The sequence below is a fragment of the Eupeodes corollae genome, chromosome 3, assembly GCF_945859685.1.
Source record: "Eupeodes corollae chromosome 3, idEupCoro1.1, whole genome shotgun sequence".
Classification (NCBI taxonomy): domain Eukaryota; kingdom Metazoa; phylum Arthropoda; class Insecta; order Diptera; family Syrphidae; genus Eupeodes; species Eupeodes corollae.
The window spans coordinates 79,589,175-79,607,755 of NC_079149.1; the positions used below are offsets into that span (position 1 = coordinate 79,589,175).

An 18,581-nucleotide genomic window follows, 5' to 3' on the forward strand; every position below is an offset into this window, starting at 1 on the left:
GCTCCAGCAGCTTTGTTAGGCTTCAGCTTAGATAGGACAATCTTTACTTCGTCTAAGTCGGGGAGACGAGATAGTTTTCGTCGTCTATGTTGAATGAATCATCCTGCCTCTCAGCGGAATTTGGTTCGTCGTCGCCGTTATACACTCTGCAGAAGTGGTCCTTCCATCTCCATTGAGGTCCACTATGATGTTTCTGTTCGAGGTTTATGTAGTTCTGAATTTCGTTTCAACTGTTCATAAGACTTTCGAACTTCATTCCTACAATTAAAGATTTGCAGACTTCTCTTACTTCTTATTTCTGCAAAATCAACACACATTCAAGACTTTTAGTAAACATTTTGACAAATCACACAAAAGACGAAATAAAGTTGCACAAAAAAAATATGTTCGTAGAATATAAAATCTTTGGGGCATCTAAAATCATTTAAGGACCAAGGACATAATTCATAAATAACACACGCTTCACAAATAGCAGGAAACAATTCAAGAGTCCTAAACATATTTTACAATTGGAATCAAGTGCAGACCCAATGAAATATATCTTATTACTTACGGACTACAAACAACGACCTTGAATGCAAAAACACTTTAACAGCTAAGGGTAACTCAGAGCAAAATGGAAAAGATATTCTGAATTGACGGCCAAGTCAAAGGGTACAAAATAAAGATATTCGCAATAGAACCGGAATTATAGACGTCATAAATAAACTGAACAAGAATGCTCTAATGGAGCGGGGCATGCATCTAGACTTCAGGACCAAAGGTGGACAAAACTGACAAGGAAAAAGAGGCCAGAGAACAAGAGACCAGCAGGGCGGCCTAATAAAAGATGGGGTGACGATTTATTAAAATTAGAGTCATAGGGGAAGCCTTCGAGTAGGCTTATCCCAGTAACCAATATTAATAACTTTAAATTTCTGAGAAATTAACTTTTTTAAAAAGCTCATTGCAAAAGCAACAAAATGTGATATCCGTGGCATTATCTCAAGACTCTGTGGTAACAAAGGCATCTTACGAAATTTGCTATATTCTTGGTAAGCTGATGAAACCGATCACCGATGCAGATATTGTCAAAGAATGTTTCGTAAGTGCTGCCGATATACTGTTGATAAATTTAGCAACAAAAAACAAATATTTTCTGAAATAAAAAATCTACAGATGCCTGATTCAACATATGTGAGAAGTATTGAAGACATTTCCAAATATATTCGTAAAAAATTAATAGAATACTTAAGGAACTGTATGTTTTTTAGCTTGGCTTTAGATTCCAGCACTGATATTTCAGCAAAATCTCATTGCTCGGGGTTTGTTAGATGTTGCACAAAATTGAATTTAAGCTTCGAAGAATTTTTCAAATTCCTTCCGATGAAAAGTCAAATCCGGGAATAGATTACCTTGATACAATTTCAAAGTTTTGTAGAACAGAATGATATTGATATTAAAAAAATCGTTAGTGTATGTACAGGGGTGGAATCGCGTAAGGCGATTGTTGATTGTTGTCCATCAAAACGGATGAATTTGCTCCACGTAAGGTGATTATCAAATTGACTATCACTTTTTTGCTATTGTTTGTTAGTGACAGCTATTTAGGTGTCACTTTCATATATTTTGAATAATTTTTTGTGAGAAAGATAATTTGTGTGAACTTCAGCTCCGCTATAAATTTTAAATTTAGCAAAAAAAAAGGGAAAAGATATCAAAGTTAAAGCAAAAATAAGTGAACAGTAAGGTAAACTTATTTAAAACGTAGTACCCGTGGCATGATGGTTAGTGCGTTGGACGATTCCTTGGCAAATGCCATAATCGCCGAGCAAACGGGAGCATGTCCCCTGTTAGTGATGAAGGTTGAGCTTCAGCTCATCTTCAATTCAATAAAAAATAAAAAGTCAGCAGGTGTCGATGGTATATCCAACGCTGTACTGAGACATTTACCGATGGAAGCAATTGACATTTACACCACACTCTTCAACAATCCACTGAATAATGCATTTTATCCAATGCATTGGAAGACCGCTGTGGTTCATCCTCTCCCGAAAAAGGGAAAGGACAACTCCAACCCGTCAAATCTTCGGTCGATAAGTCTTCTTCCGAGCATCAGCAAAGTTTTCGAAAAGATCATTAATAGGGCTCTGACTAAGTGGGCTGCGGACAACAAAATAATTCCGGATAAACAGTTCGGGTTCAAGGCGGGTCATGACACAATTCATGCTGCGTCTAAGCTCGTTTCTGATATCCAATGGAATAAATCAAAACAACAATGCACAGGTGCTGTTCTGGTTGATTTGGAAAAGGCCTTTGACACCGTATGGTTAGAGGGTCTGTACCTAAAACTGAGCAGGCTTGGCATAAGCAAGCCATTGTTGTATATACTTTATGATATGCTTAACGGTAGAAAGTTTGTTGTCAAAAGTGGCAATGTAACTTTTACCACAACATTCTCAATTAAAAATGGTCTTCAACAGGGAGCGGTGAATTCGCCGATTCTCTTCAGCATTTACACCAGCGACCTGATAGGTAGTCTTACAAAGGCAATTGCGTACGCCGACGATCTAATTGCGTACAGAACGGCCCGAAAGGTTGAGGTTATTAGAATTCTCTTGCAGCGTGATTTCGACAAGATTCAGCGATATTGCGACGACTGGAAACTGAAAATAAATGCCCAGAAGTCAGAGACAATTCTGTTCCGGACTCTGTTGGCTAGGGCCACGAGGGATAAGTGCAAGAATTTGCGCAAGATGGTCATCGTTGATCTTCACGGGCAGCCATTAGCGAGCAAAAGTGTAGTGAAGTACCTCGGTATCTGGTTAGATCAGTATTTATATTTCGACAGACATATAAATGCTGCTCAGACCAGGGCCAGAGGAGCCTTCGCTCTAACGAAACGGCTGTTTTTTAGCAGTAGGCGTGACCCTAGAGTAAAGGTAATATGTTACATGGCCCTTATACGGCCGATGATCGTTTATGGTTGTCCTGTGTGGTTCAACGTTGCCCCTTCCCAGATGGAGAAGTTTCGGGTGTTCGAGCGGTAGTGTTTACGACGCTGTACCGGCTTATATCGAACAGCCGAATCTTCTTATGTGCATTACTTTTCCAACGAGGTCCTATACAACGGGGCTCGAATTGATAATTTCGTGATAAAACCAGTTCGAGATCACATTGCAAGAGCTATGTCTCCGACCAACACAGGGCGTTCTATCCGAACGACGAGTATTTTGAGGGTGCACGCTTGAGCGGCTTCATTTCACCAGAGTCATTCCTCTTTTTAGACAAATGCGGTCTGATACAGGATAGATTGGCAGTTCCGTTAATCTATGTACCACATCAGACGAAGAAGACGAAGACGTGGATAGCCGACTCCCATACAATCGGGACGTAATGGCACAAGGCGGAGCAGAGATCCTTAGGTTCAGTAGGGCTGTGTCCGACCGAACTGATAGGGTGAAGCAGGAGAACCAGTTTTGGTGGCTTCAATCGGCACTTGATATTGGGTAGTCGGGATGGCGTTTTAAGCCTTGGCCGGCTTACATTCTTGTGTTATAGTTTTAGGGTTTAGTTTTAAGTAGAATAGGCATGGTGGCACAAAAATAAATAGAAAAAAAATACAAAACAGAAAAAAATACAAAAAAAGAAACAATATTAAAAAAAAAACATTTAATAAAAAAAAAAAAAACAACAATATATGAAAAACAAAAATATTAGATAGTTAAATTTGCTGCTGTGGTTGTTCTAGTTGTAAGTAGCTTATAGGTAGAATAGGTAGTTTAAGTTAGCTTTAAGTTTCATTTAAGGACCTAATTGTAAGTAGTTTTTAAGTAAATATAAAAAGGATACTGATATTAGTTTTTTTTTAAATTTTCTAATGAATACAAAAATAAATGAAATTGAATTGAAGTTAAAATAGATGTTAGGGCCGAAAGGCATTAGTATTAGGTATTATTGTTTAACTTAGAGTGTCCGTATGGGACCATTAAGTTAGTTGTAAGTTATGGATAATTAGGCTAGTTTTATGATTTTCAAAAAAAAATGCGTTGGACTGTCATGCAACTGGTCTTGGGTTCAATCCCTGCCTGTGACACCTTAATTTAAAAAAATTAATTTTCGAGGGTACTGCCTCTTGCGAGGAATTGACAAATCCTTTAAGAGTAATTCTTGTCATGAAAACTGCTTTCTTAAATTAGCCGTTCGAATTCGTCCTTAAATTGTAGGTCCCTTCCATTGCTGACAACAGTACTCGCACGCAGGAATGGTTGAGAGTTGTAAGTTACTAGGCCTTGGTTCACAACGGACTGTTGCGCCACCCAATTTTTTTATTTATTATAAGGTAAACTTCAATGCAAATTTTCTATCAGTACAACAGAACGAGAAATACAGTGTCGAGCAAAAGTCTTGGTACCCGTGTGGGTATTCTTGAAAAATGAGTTGTGTAAATGATATAAAGACAGAAAAATATCCTTCAAGGATCTCAAAAAAGTTAAAATAAAAGTATTAGTCCCTAACAACAATAGTGCAAAAGTCTTGGTACCCTAGAAGGACAAAAGAATTTAATTCTGTTTCGAATGTTTTATGTTAAGAATATAATTACCTTATATTTTGTGGGAAAACCTTTGAGCCTAATAACCTCTTTTAAACGATTTGGCATAGAGTTCACAAGTTTTCGCGTGACATCTGACACCGGGAGCTCTTTAAGGTGGGTTTTGCTCGTTGTGTTGGTTAAGATTTTGGGGGGGTGTAACTAGCATGTGGGGCGTGTTGTAGGAGAACTACAACTTTACATTTGTATCCGTATGCTTGGGATCGTTATCCTGTTGGAAGTGATATGTGTCTACGATCCCAAGTTTCTCTGCACTTTGTTGTAAGTTTTGTTTTAAGATGTTCAAATAAACTTCCTTATTCATAATTCCATCAATTATTGTCAAATTCCCGACACCACTGGATGGCATACACCCCTATACCATTACACCACCGTCACCGTGTTTCACATTTTTAATAATGTTTTTAGGATTCAAGGCTTCGCCTTGTTTTCTCTACACTCTAATCCTCCCATCTGAGCCAAAAATGTTGAATTTCGACTCATCGGAGAACATTACGTTGTCCCAAAATTCATTTCATTTATTTTTATAATCCTTTGCAAAGTCCAGTCTTTTCTTTTTATTTATTTCACTTATGAACGGCTTTTTACGAGGTGTGCACGACGGAACTGTCCATGGAGAAACTGTTTTATTTAAACTAATCTGTATTTCGGTAGCAATCTTTGGAGCACTTTTGAATGGATCTTTTTTTATTATACTCGCGATTTTTCGTTCATCTCTTTCTGTAAGCTTGCGCGGACGACCAGACCTGACTTTATTTTCGATTCGGTTTTGTTTATTGTAACGGTTAATCACATTTTGTATGGTAGATTTAGGTCGTCCAACTATTTTATTAATATCCGCATAACTTACCTTGCTCATGGCAATTAATAATAACTTGACGCTCATTTACCGTTAATTCTTTTCTAACCATCGCTTTTTTGGTTTTAAAAAATAAAATTTCTTTAACCTTAACATGCACGACCGATCGCTTTGTACTGATTGACACACACATGTCATATTACAAGCTTCATGTAAAAAAAAAAAAAAAACAAAGCCAACAGGACCGTTACAAATTTAGACATTTAAAACTAGTAAAGTGCAGAAGTACCTAGACTTTTGCACTACTTTTTTCATAAATTTCAAGGTTTTATTATTTTTTGCTAGAAAATAGAATTTGTTTTTGAATTTTTTCTATTGGTAAAACAAAGAATAAGGTTTTATCATAATAAATAACTTGATGCATAAAAATTAAGTCCTTAAGTTTTCTTTTCTTTCAAATCTTTTAATAACATGGCGCTTTGAGTACCATGACTTATGCTCGACACTGTAACTACAAAAAGTTCAATTGCTGAGAATCAACTTAAGGAATAAAGCAAATATTTTGGAACTTCCTAACCCAATGTAACAAGAAACTTTCTATAAATATTTTTAAATAAGTTATTTACAACATAACGATGGACGTATAAATTATTTATTTCAGATTCGATTGAACAAAGAAACGTTTTTGTATGTTTTGCGGTTGCTCGCTTTAATATCAGGAATAAGATCAACACATATGTATTTCACCTATCCTTCAATTGGCTGCAACTTTAAATCTTTATGGAGGTGGTGGTTATCAACGACAAGTTGAGGCTGATTAAGCTGCACCGATGGGCCAAAGTACTGTAGCTGAAATAAGCGATGCAGTTATTAAGAAAATGCAGTTGGTGCTATGTCCACTTTTCATCAAATTTTAGCCCTTGGATTCACAGAAGAATTTATATTTGAAAATATAACAAACATTCTTATTAATTTATAATTATTATTTAGTATAGTTATAGGTATACTTACATTTTCGCAGAAACGAAATCGAAATGACATTTAAGCCTGTTACAATTTGTACCAAGTTTCCCAAACTTGGGTAAGTGCTGCCAGTAAATCGTAAAGTTTTAGCGATCAATGTACACAGAACAAAGAAAAGTTGATGATCAAAATTGACTATCAAAACAGTGACAATCAACTATCGCCTTACGCGATTCCACCCCAGATAACTGTCCATCCATTTCTGTATCTGAAAAAGTGAAAATGGATTTATAATCTTGTTTAAACAAAATGTAATTTGACAAATTTAATTACATTTCATTGCATTATTCATTAAGAAAACTTGGCTGCGCTGATGCTCTGATGAAGATTGTAATGATTATTGTGAATTATATTAGAGCGATAGAATTAAACCACAGAAAATTTAAAAGCCTTTTGGAAGAATTGGGAAGTGAGTATGGTGACATTCTTTTACATACATCTGTGCGATGGCTTAGTAAGGGACGGGTTTTGGAAAGGTTCCACGAAATAATCCTAATCTACAAAAAATTAAAAGTTTACCCAGAATTGCAAGATGATCAATGGTGATGTCTTTTAGCATTTTTATGCGATATCTCAGGAAAACTTACTAGCCTCAATCGAAATTTACAAAGATAAAATAACATAATTTCAGAGATGGTAAGCAAAATATTTGCTTTTGAAGAAAAGCTTAAAATGTTTCATGAAGAAATAAGAAGTAAATAGCTACAAGATTTTCCAACAATGGTAATGGCTACAGAGGACCTCATCGATATCTCTGAAGAAAACTGCTCAACAATATTGAAAAATCAGACAAAAAAAAATGCTTAACGCTTGTAGAAAACCCATGTCATCTGGAAACAACGACTATCTCACGGGAGGCTTCTGTTTTAAATCAAGATCAGGCAAAGTTTTTTGATGAGTTCATCGATTTCAAATCTTGCGGGTATACTTAGAATTTGAAGCATCGTTCCCGAAAAATATGCAATCTTCAAAAGAATTTCACAGATTCTGCTGTAATTATTTGGATCTAAATTTGTTTGCAAATCGTCGTTTTCAAGAATGAAATATGCAAACAAAATTACCGAAACAAACTAAAGGACTCCCACCGTGATGATGCCATTATTTTTGCATGCAGCAACAAACCAGATCTAAATAAAGTTTTTAAATGTGTTCTCAATTACAAAAACCACATTAAAATATTTTCAATAAATAAATAATTAGATAATGTATATGTGCATACACATTAAAATGAATATTAGGTATTATTTACGATTAAAAAAATGTTTGTGGCCCGGGATAGCGTTATAAAATTATAATTGTGGTCGATTAAAAAAAGGTTGAGTATGGCTGGCCGACATGATATAAGTTATCACAATTTTTATAATTTTTTTATCAAATCTGTTAATAATAGTTCATAGACGTATAAAAAGATAAATAAAGTTTGGTACTGCAAAAAAAAAATAAAAATTATAATAATTAAGACATTTAGTTTAAAATTCCCTATTATTTTGAAGGTCAAAACAAAAATTGTTTAAAAAAAAAATAAAATGTCGTAGCATATCATCCTTCCTTCTTAAAACCTTGGAAAGATTGATTGAAATTTATATCAGACATAATTTAAAACCATGCCTCATTTCCACAGCTCAACATGCTTACTCTAAGTGAAAATCAGTAGAATCAGCACCTCACTCGCTGGTACGTACTATTGAACATTCCCTCGAATACAAAGAATATAACCTGGAAGCGTTTCTAGATATTGAAGGAGCTTTCAACAACGTCAGTTACCAGGCGATCACAACAGCAATGGATAAGTGGAAATTAGAGAAGTCACTCATAGATCTTATAAGTCTCATGCTCAAAAGCAGGACAATAATTTCTAACATGAGAAGTTTTACTACCACCAGATCGGCGAATCGAGGCACTCCCCAAGGTGGAGTCCTTTCGCCTCTTTTATGGAACATGGTAGTAAACGATCTACTTACAGCATTGGAAGCAGAGGGTTTTAAGGTGATTGCCTATGCTGACGACGTTGCGATATCCGTATCTGGGAAGCACTCCCAAGTTCTCTGGGAACTCCTACAAAATGCCCTAAACAGGCTAACTAAATGGGCTAAGCAATGTCGATTGGACGTCAACCCACACAAAACAGAATTAATACTCTTTTCGAGAAGATATAAAATTCCTCAGATTAGCCCACCCAAGATTAGAGGAATACCATTAAGCTTTTCCGATCAAGCTAAATATTTGGGCCTCATTTTAGACAAAAACTAAATTGGAAGGCAAATATTGATGAAAGAGTCAAAAAGGCTACTGTAGCGCTTTTTACTTGTAAAAAGGCCATAGGATCAAAATGGGGCTTCTCCCCAAAAATAACCCACTGGCTATACACTTCGGTAATCAGGCCAATACTCATTTATGGAGCCGTCGTATGGTGGACCGCACTGGACAAGATGGTAAATCTGAATAAGCTCATCAAAGTCCAGCGGTCAGCATGTATGTGCATCACAGGAGCACTTCGCTCAATACCAACCGCTGCACTGGAAGTGCTTTTAAACCTAACACCACTTGACATCTTCTCTAAAAAGGTGGATGCCAACTCATGTGTAAGGCTTAGAGCCACCTCTCAATGGACCAGTAACAATACTGGACATACTACTATTTTAGACAATTTCAGATCTATCCCAGATCGCTTAGACTATACCACTCCAAAAATGGTATTTGGTAAAAGATTCCATGTGTCCATCCCTTCAAGATCCACCTGGGAAGAAGAGAGACCCCTGGAAGACGATGCGGTACACTTCTATACAGACGGTTCAAATACCGATCACGGAGTTGGAAGTGGTATCTTTTCAGAACAACTGAATCTCAGTCTATCCTATAGACTTCCTAATCAATGTAGTGTATTCCAGGCAGAAGTAATGGCGATTAAAGAAGCACTATCCTAGCTCAAAGAAAACGTTATATCTTGTAAGGATATACGAATCTTCTCAGACAGCCAAGCCGCTCTTAAATCTCTCGCGTCTGTCTCCACAAACTCTCAAACAGTCCACGATTGTCAATCATCTCTGAATGAGATGACGGAACAGTTTAACATTCACCTCATTTGGGTGCCAGGCCACAGAGACATTCCGGGAAATTGTAAAGCCGATGAGCTCGCCAAAAACGGAACACTTCTGCCTTATGTTAGACAAAAACATAACATAGGAACACCACTTGCTACATGCAAATATCTTCTCAAGCAATATGCTCTAGAAACAACAAATACTAGATGGTCACAAAGTACGACCTGCCTAGCAACCAAGCAAATATGGCCAAGTATTGACTTAAAACGGTCAAAAAGATGATATCACTGAGCAGACAAAGTATAAGCTCTACAATTGGAGTAATAACGGGACACTGCCTCATAGGAAGACATGCTCTGAGGCTAGGGGTCTACACAAATGACTTCTGTAGAAGCTGCATGGACGAGGAGGAAGAGGAAATAGTCCAACAACTTCTATGTACATGTCCAGCACTCTCCATTAGAAGGAATTACTTTCTCGGTAATCCCTTCTTCGATAACACCAGTGAACTGGCAACGATTGACACAAAACGTCTCTCTAACTTTATTAAAAGTACAAAATGGTTTCTTTAAATTCATTACTCTCCCATGAGTAAGTAACCTCTTTAGTGGTATCACAGTGGACCCTTGAGTTCTACGTGTGTCAATGACATCTGGACAGCCACTCCAACCTAACCTAACCTATTCGGTAGCATGATTATCTTACATTTTTAAAAATAAAATATTGTTGGTGCTTTCCCTGTTATTTTCAAAAGCAATATTCCAACAAATTTCATCCGGCTTTTGCCAATTTTCTACTTCGAAAATACTAGCTAAGACTTGCTCCCAGAAAAGGCCACCCTAAGAGCTTTTTTAAAAAAATAAGTGGTTTTTCTGTAGTTATTCGAAATCTTTGATCTGAAAATAAAGCTAATTTTACTTCCCAGATCTTTTTTTTTGAGATATAGCATAAGTGTATAATTGTATAGAAAAGTACTTATAACTAGGGTAGAAAAAAAAAAAATGGTGTTCGAGAAGAGGTCGATTCCTTTTCAAAGAGTTGCCTTAAGGTCAAGATCATATATGTAAAATAAAGACATGTATGGATGTATATATTAGTTATTTAGCTATTTGCTCTCGATGAATGAATTTTTACAAACTTTTAAGTGAGAAAGCATATACTTAAACTTATATTAAAACAAGTTTTGCATATGATTACAAACTTGATTTTTTTTTGCATCTACAGCCTTACGGCTGCCCCTCCTGCAAAAATGTGTGGGACCGCCATGACTACAAGGTCAGAAGTCTAGTGAAAACAAAAAAACAAACGAACAGAAAATACCGTAAATCGAAATGTGTACCTACATTTGTAGATAATTGATAAAGCACTTTAGATTTAAATTTGTACTCCAATTTCGGAAAACATTTCCTTAGGTCAATTCATACGTGAATCAGCTTTTGTTGTTCTGAGCAGTTCTATTATTAATTAGGCATTAGCATAACAAGATAACATTGACAAACTGAAACTGATATAGACAAATCTCTGGTTCTTCCGAGCTATTTAATATGCTATTGGATTTGATTTAATAGGACAATCTTTATCTCTTAGTATATACGTAATTGAAAATGTCTGAGATAAGCAACGTTCGCCACAGTCGCCGTTGTTATTCGAACACAGCAACAAGCAGATATTACTTATATCACATTCTTAATTAAGAGCATTTTGTGCGTAACTTTGGAAGACTTTTTAAGAAAAATCTTAAAAATCATATTTTTGCAGTGGATTTTTGTAAAGAATTATTTAAAGTTTAACAATTTAAACTGTTATTGCATATGGGAAAAATGAAAGTGTGTATCATCGGAGCGGGAATTGCAGGTCTTTGTTCAGCTAGACATGCATTATGTAACGGATTGGAACCAACAGTTTACGAGCAATCTGACGACATTGGAGGAACATGGCAATATACTGATGAAATAGGAATAAATAAATATGGCATTGAAGTTCATTCTAGCATGTACAAAAATTTGAGGTAAGATATAATGTGGCTATCAAAAATAAGCAACTTTTTAAATTAAAAAAACTCATAATTCCAGAACAAATCTTCCCAAAGAAGTCATGGGTTTTCCTGATTTTCCTATTCCGGAAGAGGAAGCTTCTTATATATCATCGGAAAATATGATGGCATTTTTAAGTAAATATACTGAGAAATTTGAAATTCGAAAGCATATTCAATTTTTACATCACGTCATTCGTATTCGCCCAAGGAACAATAAATGGGAGGTGAGAAATATATTTTTACAAAGTTAAATGAAGAACAATTCAAAACAATAGATTCTTTTTTGTATGATAAAGGTAATCGTAAAAGATCTTTGTAATGACATAATAAAAACTGAAATGTTTGAATACGTTATGGTGTGCAATGGACATTATCATACTCCCTCTTATCCGAATTTAAAAGGAATCGAGGATTTCAAGGGGAAAGCAATACACAGTCATGATTATAGAAGCCCCGATAGTTTCAAAGGTGAGTAAAAATATACTTTGATTTTAAATGTAGTATTTATCCATCCAACTAAATAATTCCAAAACATTGATTCAGACGACATAAGGGACTTGAAAGTTAGGCAAGTTTCTAGTATCTGATTGGCCAGCTGCCAAAAAATTACCTTCCAACTAAGGCAACTTTAATGGAAAGTTGACTGGAAAGTTAGACAAGAACTTCATTTAATGCTTTCTGTAAAAGAGTTCCTTGTCAATTTGGAAAAGAAATGACTAATATTTCTTTACAATACAAAATTTAAATCGTGATGGACTTGTAGCTTGCCTGAGGAGTGTTTTGTAGACAATAATATTGTTGGTACTTTTTGAACTATGAACTTAAAGTAGAGGTTTGCGAAGTAAAGTTTTGAATTTGATAAATTTGTCAAAATGTACATTAAAAAAATGAAGTTGACTGCCAATGAAGCCCCTTATGGTACTTGAACCTGCCCATTGTCTTAGGCAACAATTCTCCTTACTTTATATTTTATTTTTTTTATATTTATATTTGATAAAAGTTGATAATTATCAACAAAATTAATGAATCGGTATTATAGTGATCAATTATCAATATTTTTGATAAATAGTGAATTAAAAGATCTATTGTGAATAGATTTATTGATAAACTCGGTATTACGACTATCAAACATATTGATACTCATCAAATATTCTATCAGCTACAAAATCTTCGTTGACAAATGTATCAAATATTCGTAAATGGTAAAGAATTGTAATTTAAATGCGATTTATAAGTTTTTTTTATACTTTTTATTGAATATACAAATTGAAGAACGAAATGCATTCACCAGAATTGTTGTTTGAAGGCTTAAACTGAGGAACGAAGGTTTATCGTGCAAGCTAAAAAAACATTATTACGAGATGCTTCAAACCCACTGGACAAATTATAATTTCATGAATTAAAATAAGCAAATTAAACTTGGTAGGTATTACCACTGTCAAATCCTCAGGATTTTCCTCCATTACTTCCACAAGCTTTTCTATTTGTTTTCTGTTGCTAACTATTCTACTCCTAAACAAACAAAATATTAAGAAAAAAGAGAAATTTATTTAATGAAAACAACTTACATCATTCCGCCGATATTATTTATAGACCAAAACACAAGAACTTAACACAAATGACAAACGTCAAACACCAAACAAAACCTATTCGCAATCGTATATTGATTAGTATTCACAATGGATAAAAAATCATCATTTGATACTCATAATACCAAATTATCAATAAATTGATACAAGTTATCAGTTATCAAATAATTGATAGTTGATAGCCATAATAGGGCTGTTAATTTACAGCCCTATTATGGTTATCAAATATCACCACGATATTTGATAATAGTTGATAATTATCAACAAAATTAATGAATCGGTATTATGGTGATCAGGTTTATCGTGAAAGCTAAAATAAACAGTGTTACGAGATGTTTCAAACCCACTTGACAAATTATTGTTTTCTGTTGCTAATTATTCTACTCCTAAATAAACAAAATATTATTAAGAAAAAAGAAAAATTTATTTAATGAAAACAATCTACATTATTCGCCGAAATTATTTATAGACCAAAACACAAGAACTCAACACAAATGACAAACGTCAAACATCAAACAAAACATATTCACAATCGTATATTGATTAGAATTCACAATGGGTGAAAAATTATCATTTGATACTCATAATACCAAATTTTCAATAAATTGATAGAAGCTATCAGTTATCAAATAATTGATAGTTGATAGCCATAATAGTGCTGTTAGTTTTTTTAATCGGCGATTAATTTTATTTTAATTAACTTTTTTGTTGCTTTAGTACCGAATCCGACATCAAAATCACTCTGACGAAAAAATACATCACACTATACATACATAATTATAAGGCAACAAATTTAAAAAAGTTTTATAATAAACAGTTCCTTTTTTATTTCAGATGAAAATGTACTTGTGATCGGAGCTGGTCCAAGTGGTATGGATCTAGCACATTCGGTATCACTGGTGGCAAAAACAGTTATTCTTAGCCATCACTTAAGTGAAACACCTAAAACCAAATTCAATTCCAATCTTATTCAAAAGCCAGACGTTTTGAAAGTCACCGAAAATGAAGCAGTGTTCACTGATAATACTTCAATACCCATTTCAGTTATATTATATTGTACCGGCTATAAATACTCTTTTCCGTTCTTAAGTTCTGATTGTGGGATTTATATTGAAGAAAATTGTATAAAACCTCTTTACAAGCATGTTTTGAATATTCATTATCCAAGTATGGCTTTCATTGGGATACCGTTTTATGTTTGTGCTTCACAAATGATGGATCTTCAGGCTAGATTTGCAATGGCATTCTTTTGCAACAAAAAACCAATACCGTCTCAAAAAGAAATGCTGGCTGATACTGAAGAAGAAATGCAAAAGAGATGGAAAATGGGCTACAAAAAACACCAAGCCCATATGATGGGACCTATTCAAGTAAGTTTATTTGACTATTGCAATTTACCATTTACAATTTTTCAAATTCACTTTAAAATAATCTAATATTCTTTGTACTTTAATTTTTGTTCTACACATGACATTGTTCAGGTTAAGGTGATATAGGGGATTTGAAAGTAAGGCAAGTTTCTAGAATCAGATTGGTCAGCTGCCAAAAAGTTATCTTCCAGTTAAGGCAACTTCAACGGAAAGTTGACTGGAAATTAAGTCTACTTCTGTCAAAATGACAGTTATCATGTTTTTTCATTCAACTGAAAGCTGAACTTTATTACTCTATGATTTATTTATTTTCTGCACAACTCCATTTAATGTTTTCTGTAAATGGTTTCCTTGTCAATTCGTAAAATAAATAAGTAATATTTCTTTACAATACACAATACAAATCGTGATGGCTTTGTTTGTCTGATGTTTTGTAAACAATAATGTTTTTAGTAGTTTTTGTTCTATGAACTGTATAGGTAGAAGTTTGAGAAGTAAAGTTCTGAATTTAAAATTCATGACACTTAAAAAACTAACTATAGTAAGTTGCCTTGGTCTAAATTTACGTTCAAAGAATAAAGTTGACTGCAAATGACGTTCCTTATGTTGTCTGAATCTGTCCATTGTAATGCTTACTAAATCTCACATAGATCCATTAAAAACTATCTTCGGAGTAGACATTCCGTCAGGGAGGAAATGTGAAAATTGGTGACCATTTTGATTTTGTAGTTCTATTTTTGTTTGTATTGCTTTGATAACATAAAATTAACTAAGCAATTAAATTTAAGATTCAAATTTTGAATATTAGTATTTCTTATAATTTTCCGTTTATTAGTTGTGACAACTTCAAGTTCGTCGTGCAATGGTTTTTCATGATTTTTAGTCTAATTGTTAGCAATTCAACCCACCAGAAATCTGCAATTTTTTTTCATAAGTTATGTTTATAAGTCTTTACAAAAAAAATGCCAAGCACTAAAATTGTCACAAGTGATTCACAATAAAAGTAAACATTCAACATATGGCCATGGAACGTCAAAATCAAAATAATTACAACCAACTGACAGCGAATTCTCATTATCCAACTTCTATTTAGTCTTTTCCATATCCCTAGTCCTGTTTAAGTCATGAATGGAGAGTCTACGTTAAATTCATCTTATAAGAATTTGAAAAATTGTTTAACTTTTTTTTTACCTACTCTTCAAAACTTGTAATTTAAAAATGCTTTAATTGTCATGATTGTTTATTTTCAGTATGAATACTATACGGATTTAGCAAACACCGCTGGCGTAAAAAATATTGATATTGTTATGGCGAAGCTTCATGATGTCAGCAGTGGTCGATTTTTAGATGATTTAGTCAACTTCAGAAATGACATTTTTAGACTTGTCGATGAAACTACTTTTATAAAAATTAATTAAATCATACGATAGTCAAACCTTAAACTTGGTATTAAGTCTTAAAAGCTTGTAGTTTTGTTCAGTTTTTTATCTTTCTTTCTAGATATTGAATCATTTAATTTGTCTATCGTCTTAAACTTAAGAAAAATAAAAATGTCCAAACAAATTTTATACATCATACAAATTTTATGCCTTATCATTGAAAAAAGTTTAACCTTCATTTTAATTTAAGACAACTTAAAATTTAAAAAAATTTACTAAAACTGGATGGTCAAAACAATAGTAGTGTGAGTTTCTGACACTTGTATTACGCTTATTTCGATTGGTACTTCGTTGCATAGCTCTTATTACTTTGACAGTTTAACAATTCCAATACAGCTCCAAACTAAGTTGTGAATTTTTACAAATCGAAAATCAAACCTTTTGAAGTTTTGAGTTTCGGAATGATGTGATGACTTCATATTGTTACAAATCGTAACAATCTTGATATTTAGGAACGACAATAGTTAAAAATTGTTAACAATAACAATAGTAAGAAAAATAACAGACTATCAAAACAGAGCTATCAAAACAAATCCAAAGACATCTAAGAATGTCTGGTAATGTGGTTAAAAAATATGGTTGGATTTACCGTTCAAAAGTTTGAGCTTTAAAAAGTCAATTTTTAACAAAAAAAACATTATAACTTTTTATGTTAACATGCGATTTTTAGGAACTCTTTGTCACTTGTTAATAACGATGCCTTCAATGTCTGTATCATTTTTCATCGATATTCTAATTGTTAAGAGGTTTAAAGTATTATAGTTATTAATTTCGATCTATTTCATCATAAGAGTTAATTTTTAGTACTGGTTCCGAAACCAAATTCCAATTTTAGCTATGTAGTTAATAACCAGCTACCAGTTAATAACGGTTTTCACCTAAAAAAATTCAACAGTTTTGAAATTTTCCGCACTTACTAAGGGATGTCTGGTGATGACCCGATATGTTTCTCTTCACTGCCGCTAAAATTATTTTATCAACTATAACAGATACGAACAAAATCATGAATGCTTTTTTATAAAATTTAATGAGCTTTATGTGGAACACTATTTTTCGATACGACAAATATTTTTCGAGATAAACGTGAAAAACTGAAAAAACACCATGTTACTCTTAACTGCCTCTAGAGCTCACGTCTAATTCAGACATCCCTTACCCACAAGAGTAAAATCCAATCCATCAGCTTCTCTTCCGCAATCCATTGTTTTTTTTGACTGGGCATATTAGGTATGTCTTGCCATGAGCAACTTCAAATGTCACATATGACATTAGAAATGGTTAATCTGTTGTTTACTTTTTAGTTGATTTACCTTTAGTGTCGGTAGTTATTGGTTTTTGGTGAATCCATTTCTCGAAGTAAGGGAATTTCATGATTTGGTGGCGCACCTGCTCAAGGACTTACTATGGGAGGACGATGTAGACTATAAGAATTTTCATAGGATGTCGGTCAACAGCTTTAAAGCTGTTCGACGACAATTTAAACGAAATGAAATTTTAATTTCAAAAAGACTGTGGAAAATGGACGCTCACCACTACATACAACACAAACGTCAAATTTGATTACAGGATTTTGATCCGCTCAAAAAATCCAAACTGCGATGACCAGATCAAGGACTGGATGTTGGATTGTTGCTCTCTATTGGATTATTTGATGACAGGCCGATAGTCCTGTCTTCAGAAATGTTCAATGGAGACCCCAAGTTAGTAAGTGTACCAAGTTTCAAAACTGTTTCATTTTTTTGAGGTGAAGGCAATTTTGTTCGTTCATTGACTGGACTACTATGTACAATTGTACATACATGTTAATATACTTGATACAAAATTATATACTGAAAACATTTAAATTTCAAGTAAAGGGAAAATCATTGCAAATTGTATTGACAAACAAAAAATACTTAATGAAATACATACATATATAAAGATGAAACTACTTCATAGATTTAAAAAGCCAAACATAACGTTTAAGTCGGCTTAGAACTAAAAAAAAGTAAATGTTATTGCCACATTACCTTGTTTACATGACAAATCCAATATTTTTCATTCATCAATCAAAATAATTTTCCTACGTTCTTTACCATACCATAAAAGCAATTAAAAACTTTTATTTATTGGGCAGGTTCAGACAACATAAGGGACTTGAAAGTTAGGCAAGTTTCTAGTATCTGATTGGCCAGCTGTCAAAAAATTACCTTACAACTAAGGCAACTTTAACGGAAAGTTGACTGGAAACTTAGTCAAGAAAATTCTCCCTTACTAATAAGTCAAGTCTATTTCTATCAAAATGACAGTTGGTCATGTTTTTTCATTCAACCGAAAGCTGAACTTTATTAATCTATAATTTATTTATTTTCTGCACAACTTCATTTAAAAAAGGGTTCCTTGTCAATTTGGAAAAGAAATACATACATATCTAATATTTCTTTACAATAAAAAATATAAATCGTGATGGGCTTGCAGCTTGCCTGAGAAATGCTTTGTAGACAATAATGATTTTGGTAGTTTTTGCACTATACACTTAAAGTAGAGGTTACTGAAGTAAAGTTCTTAATTTGAAATTCATGACACTTGAAAAACTAACTAGCTGCCTTGGTCAAAATTTACGTTGAAAGAATAAAGTTGACTGGATATGAAGTCCCTTATGTTGTCTGAACCTGCCCAGCTGAACCTGCTGAGAAATTTTGGGATAGTCAGTAG

The 18,581-nt window shown here is 33.8% G+C and overlaps 1 protein-coding gene across 1 annotated transcript; it reads left to right on the forward strand.

The window, feature by feature from the left end:
* The first annotated feature begins 10,879 nt into the window (after positions 1-10,879).
* Positions 10,880-16,016, forward strand: LOC129951921 (senecionine N-oxygenase). The gene is made up of 5 exons (XM_056064285.1): positions 10,880-11,462; positions 11,527-11,713; positions 11,786-11,957; positions 13,913-14,448; positions 15,699-16,016. The coding sequence occupies exons 1-5, from the start codon at positions 11,266-11,268 to the stop codon at positions 15,864-15,866; spliced, it is 1,260 nt and encodes a 419-aa protein (XP_055920260.1). The 5' UTR covers positions 10,880-11,265; the 3' UTR covers positions 15,867-16,016.
* The last annotated feature ends 2,565 nt before the right edge of the window (positions 16,017-18,581 follow it).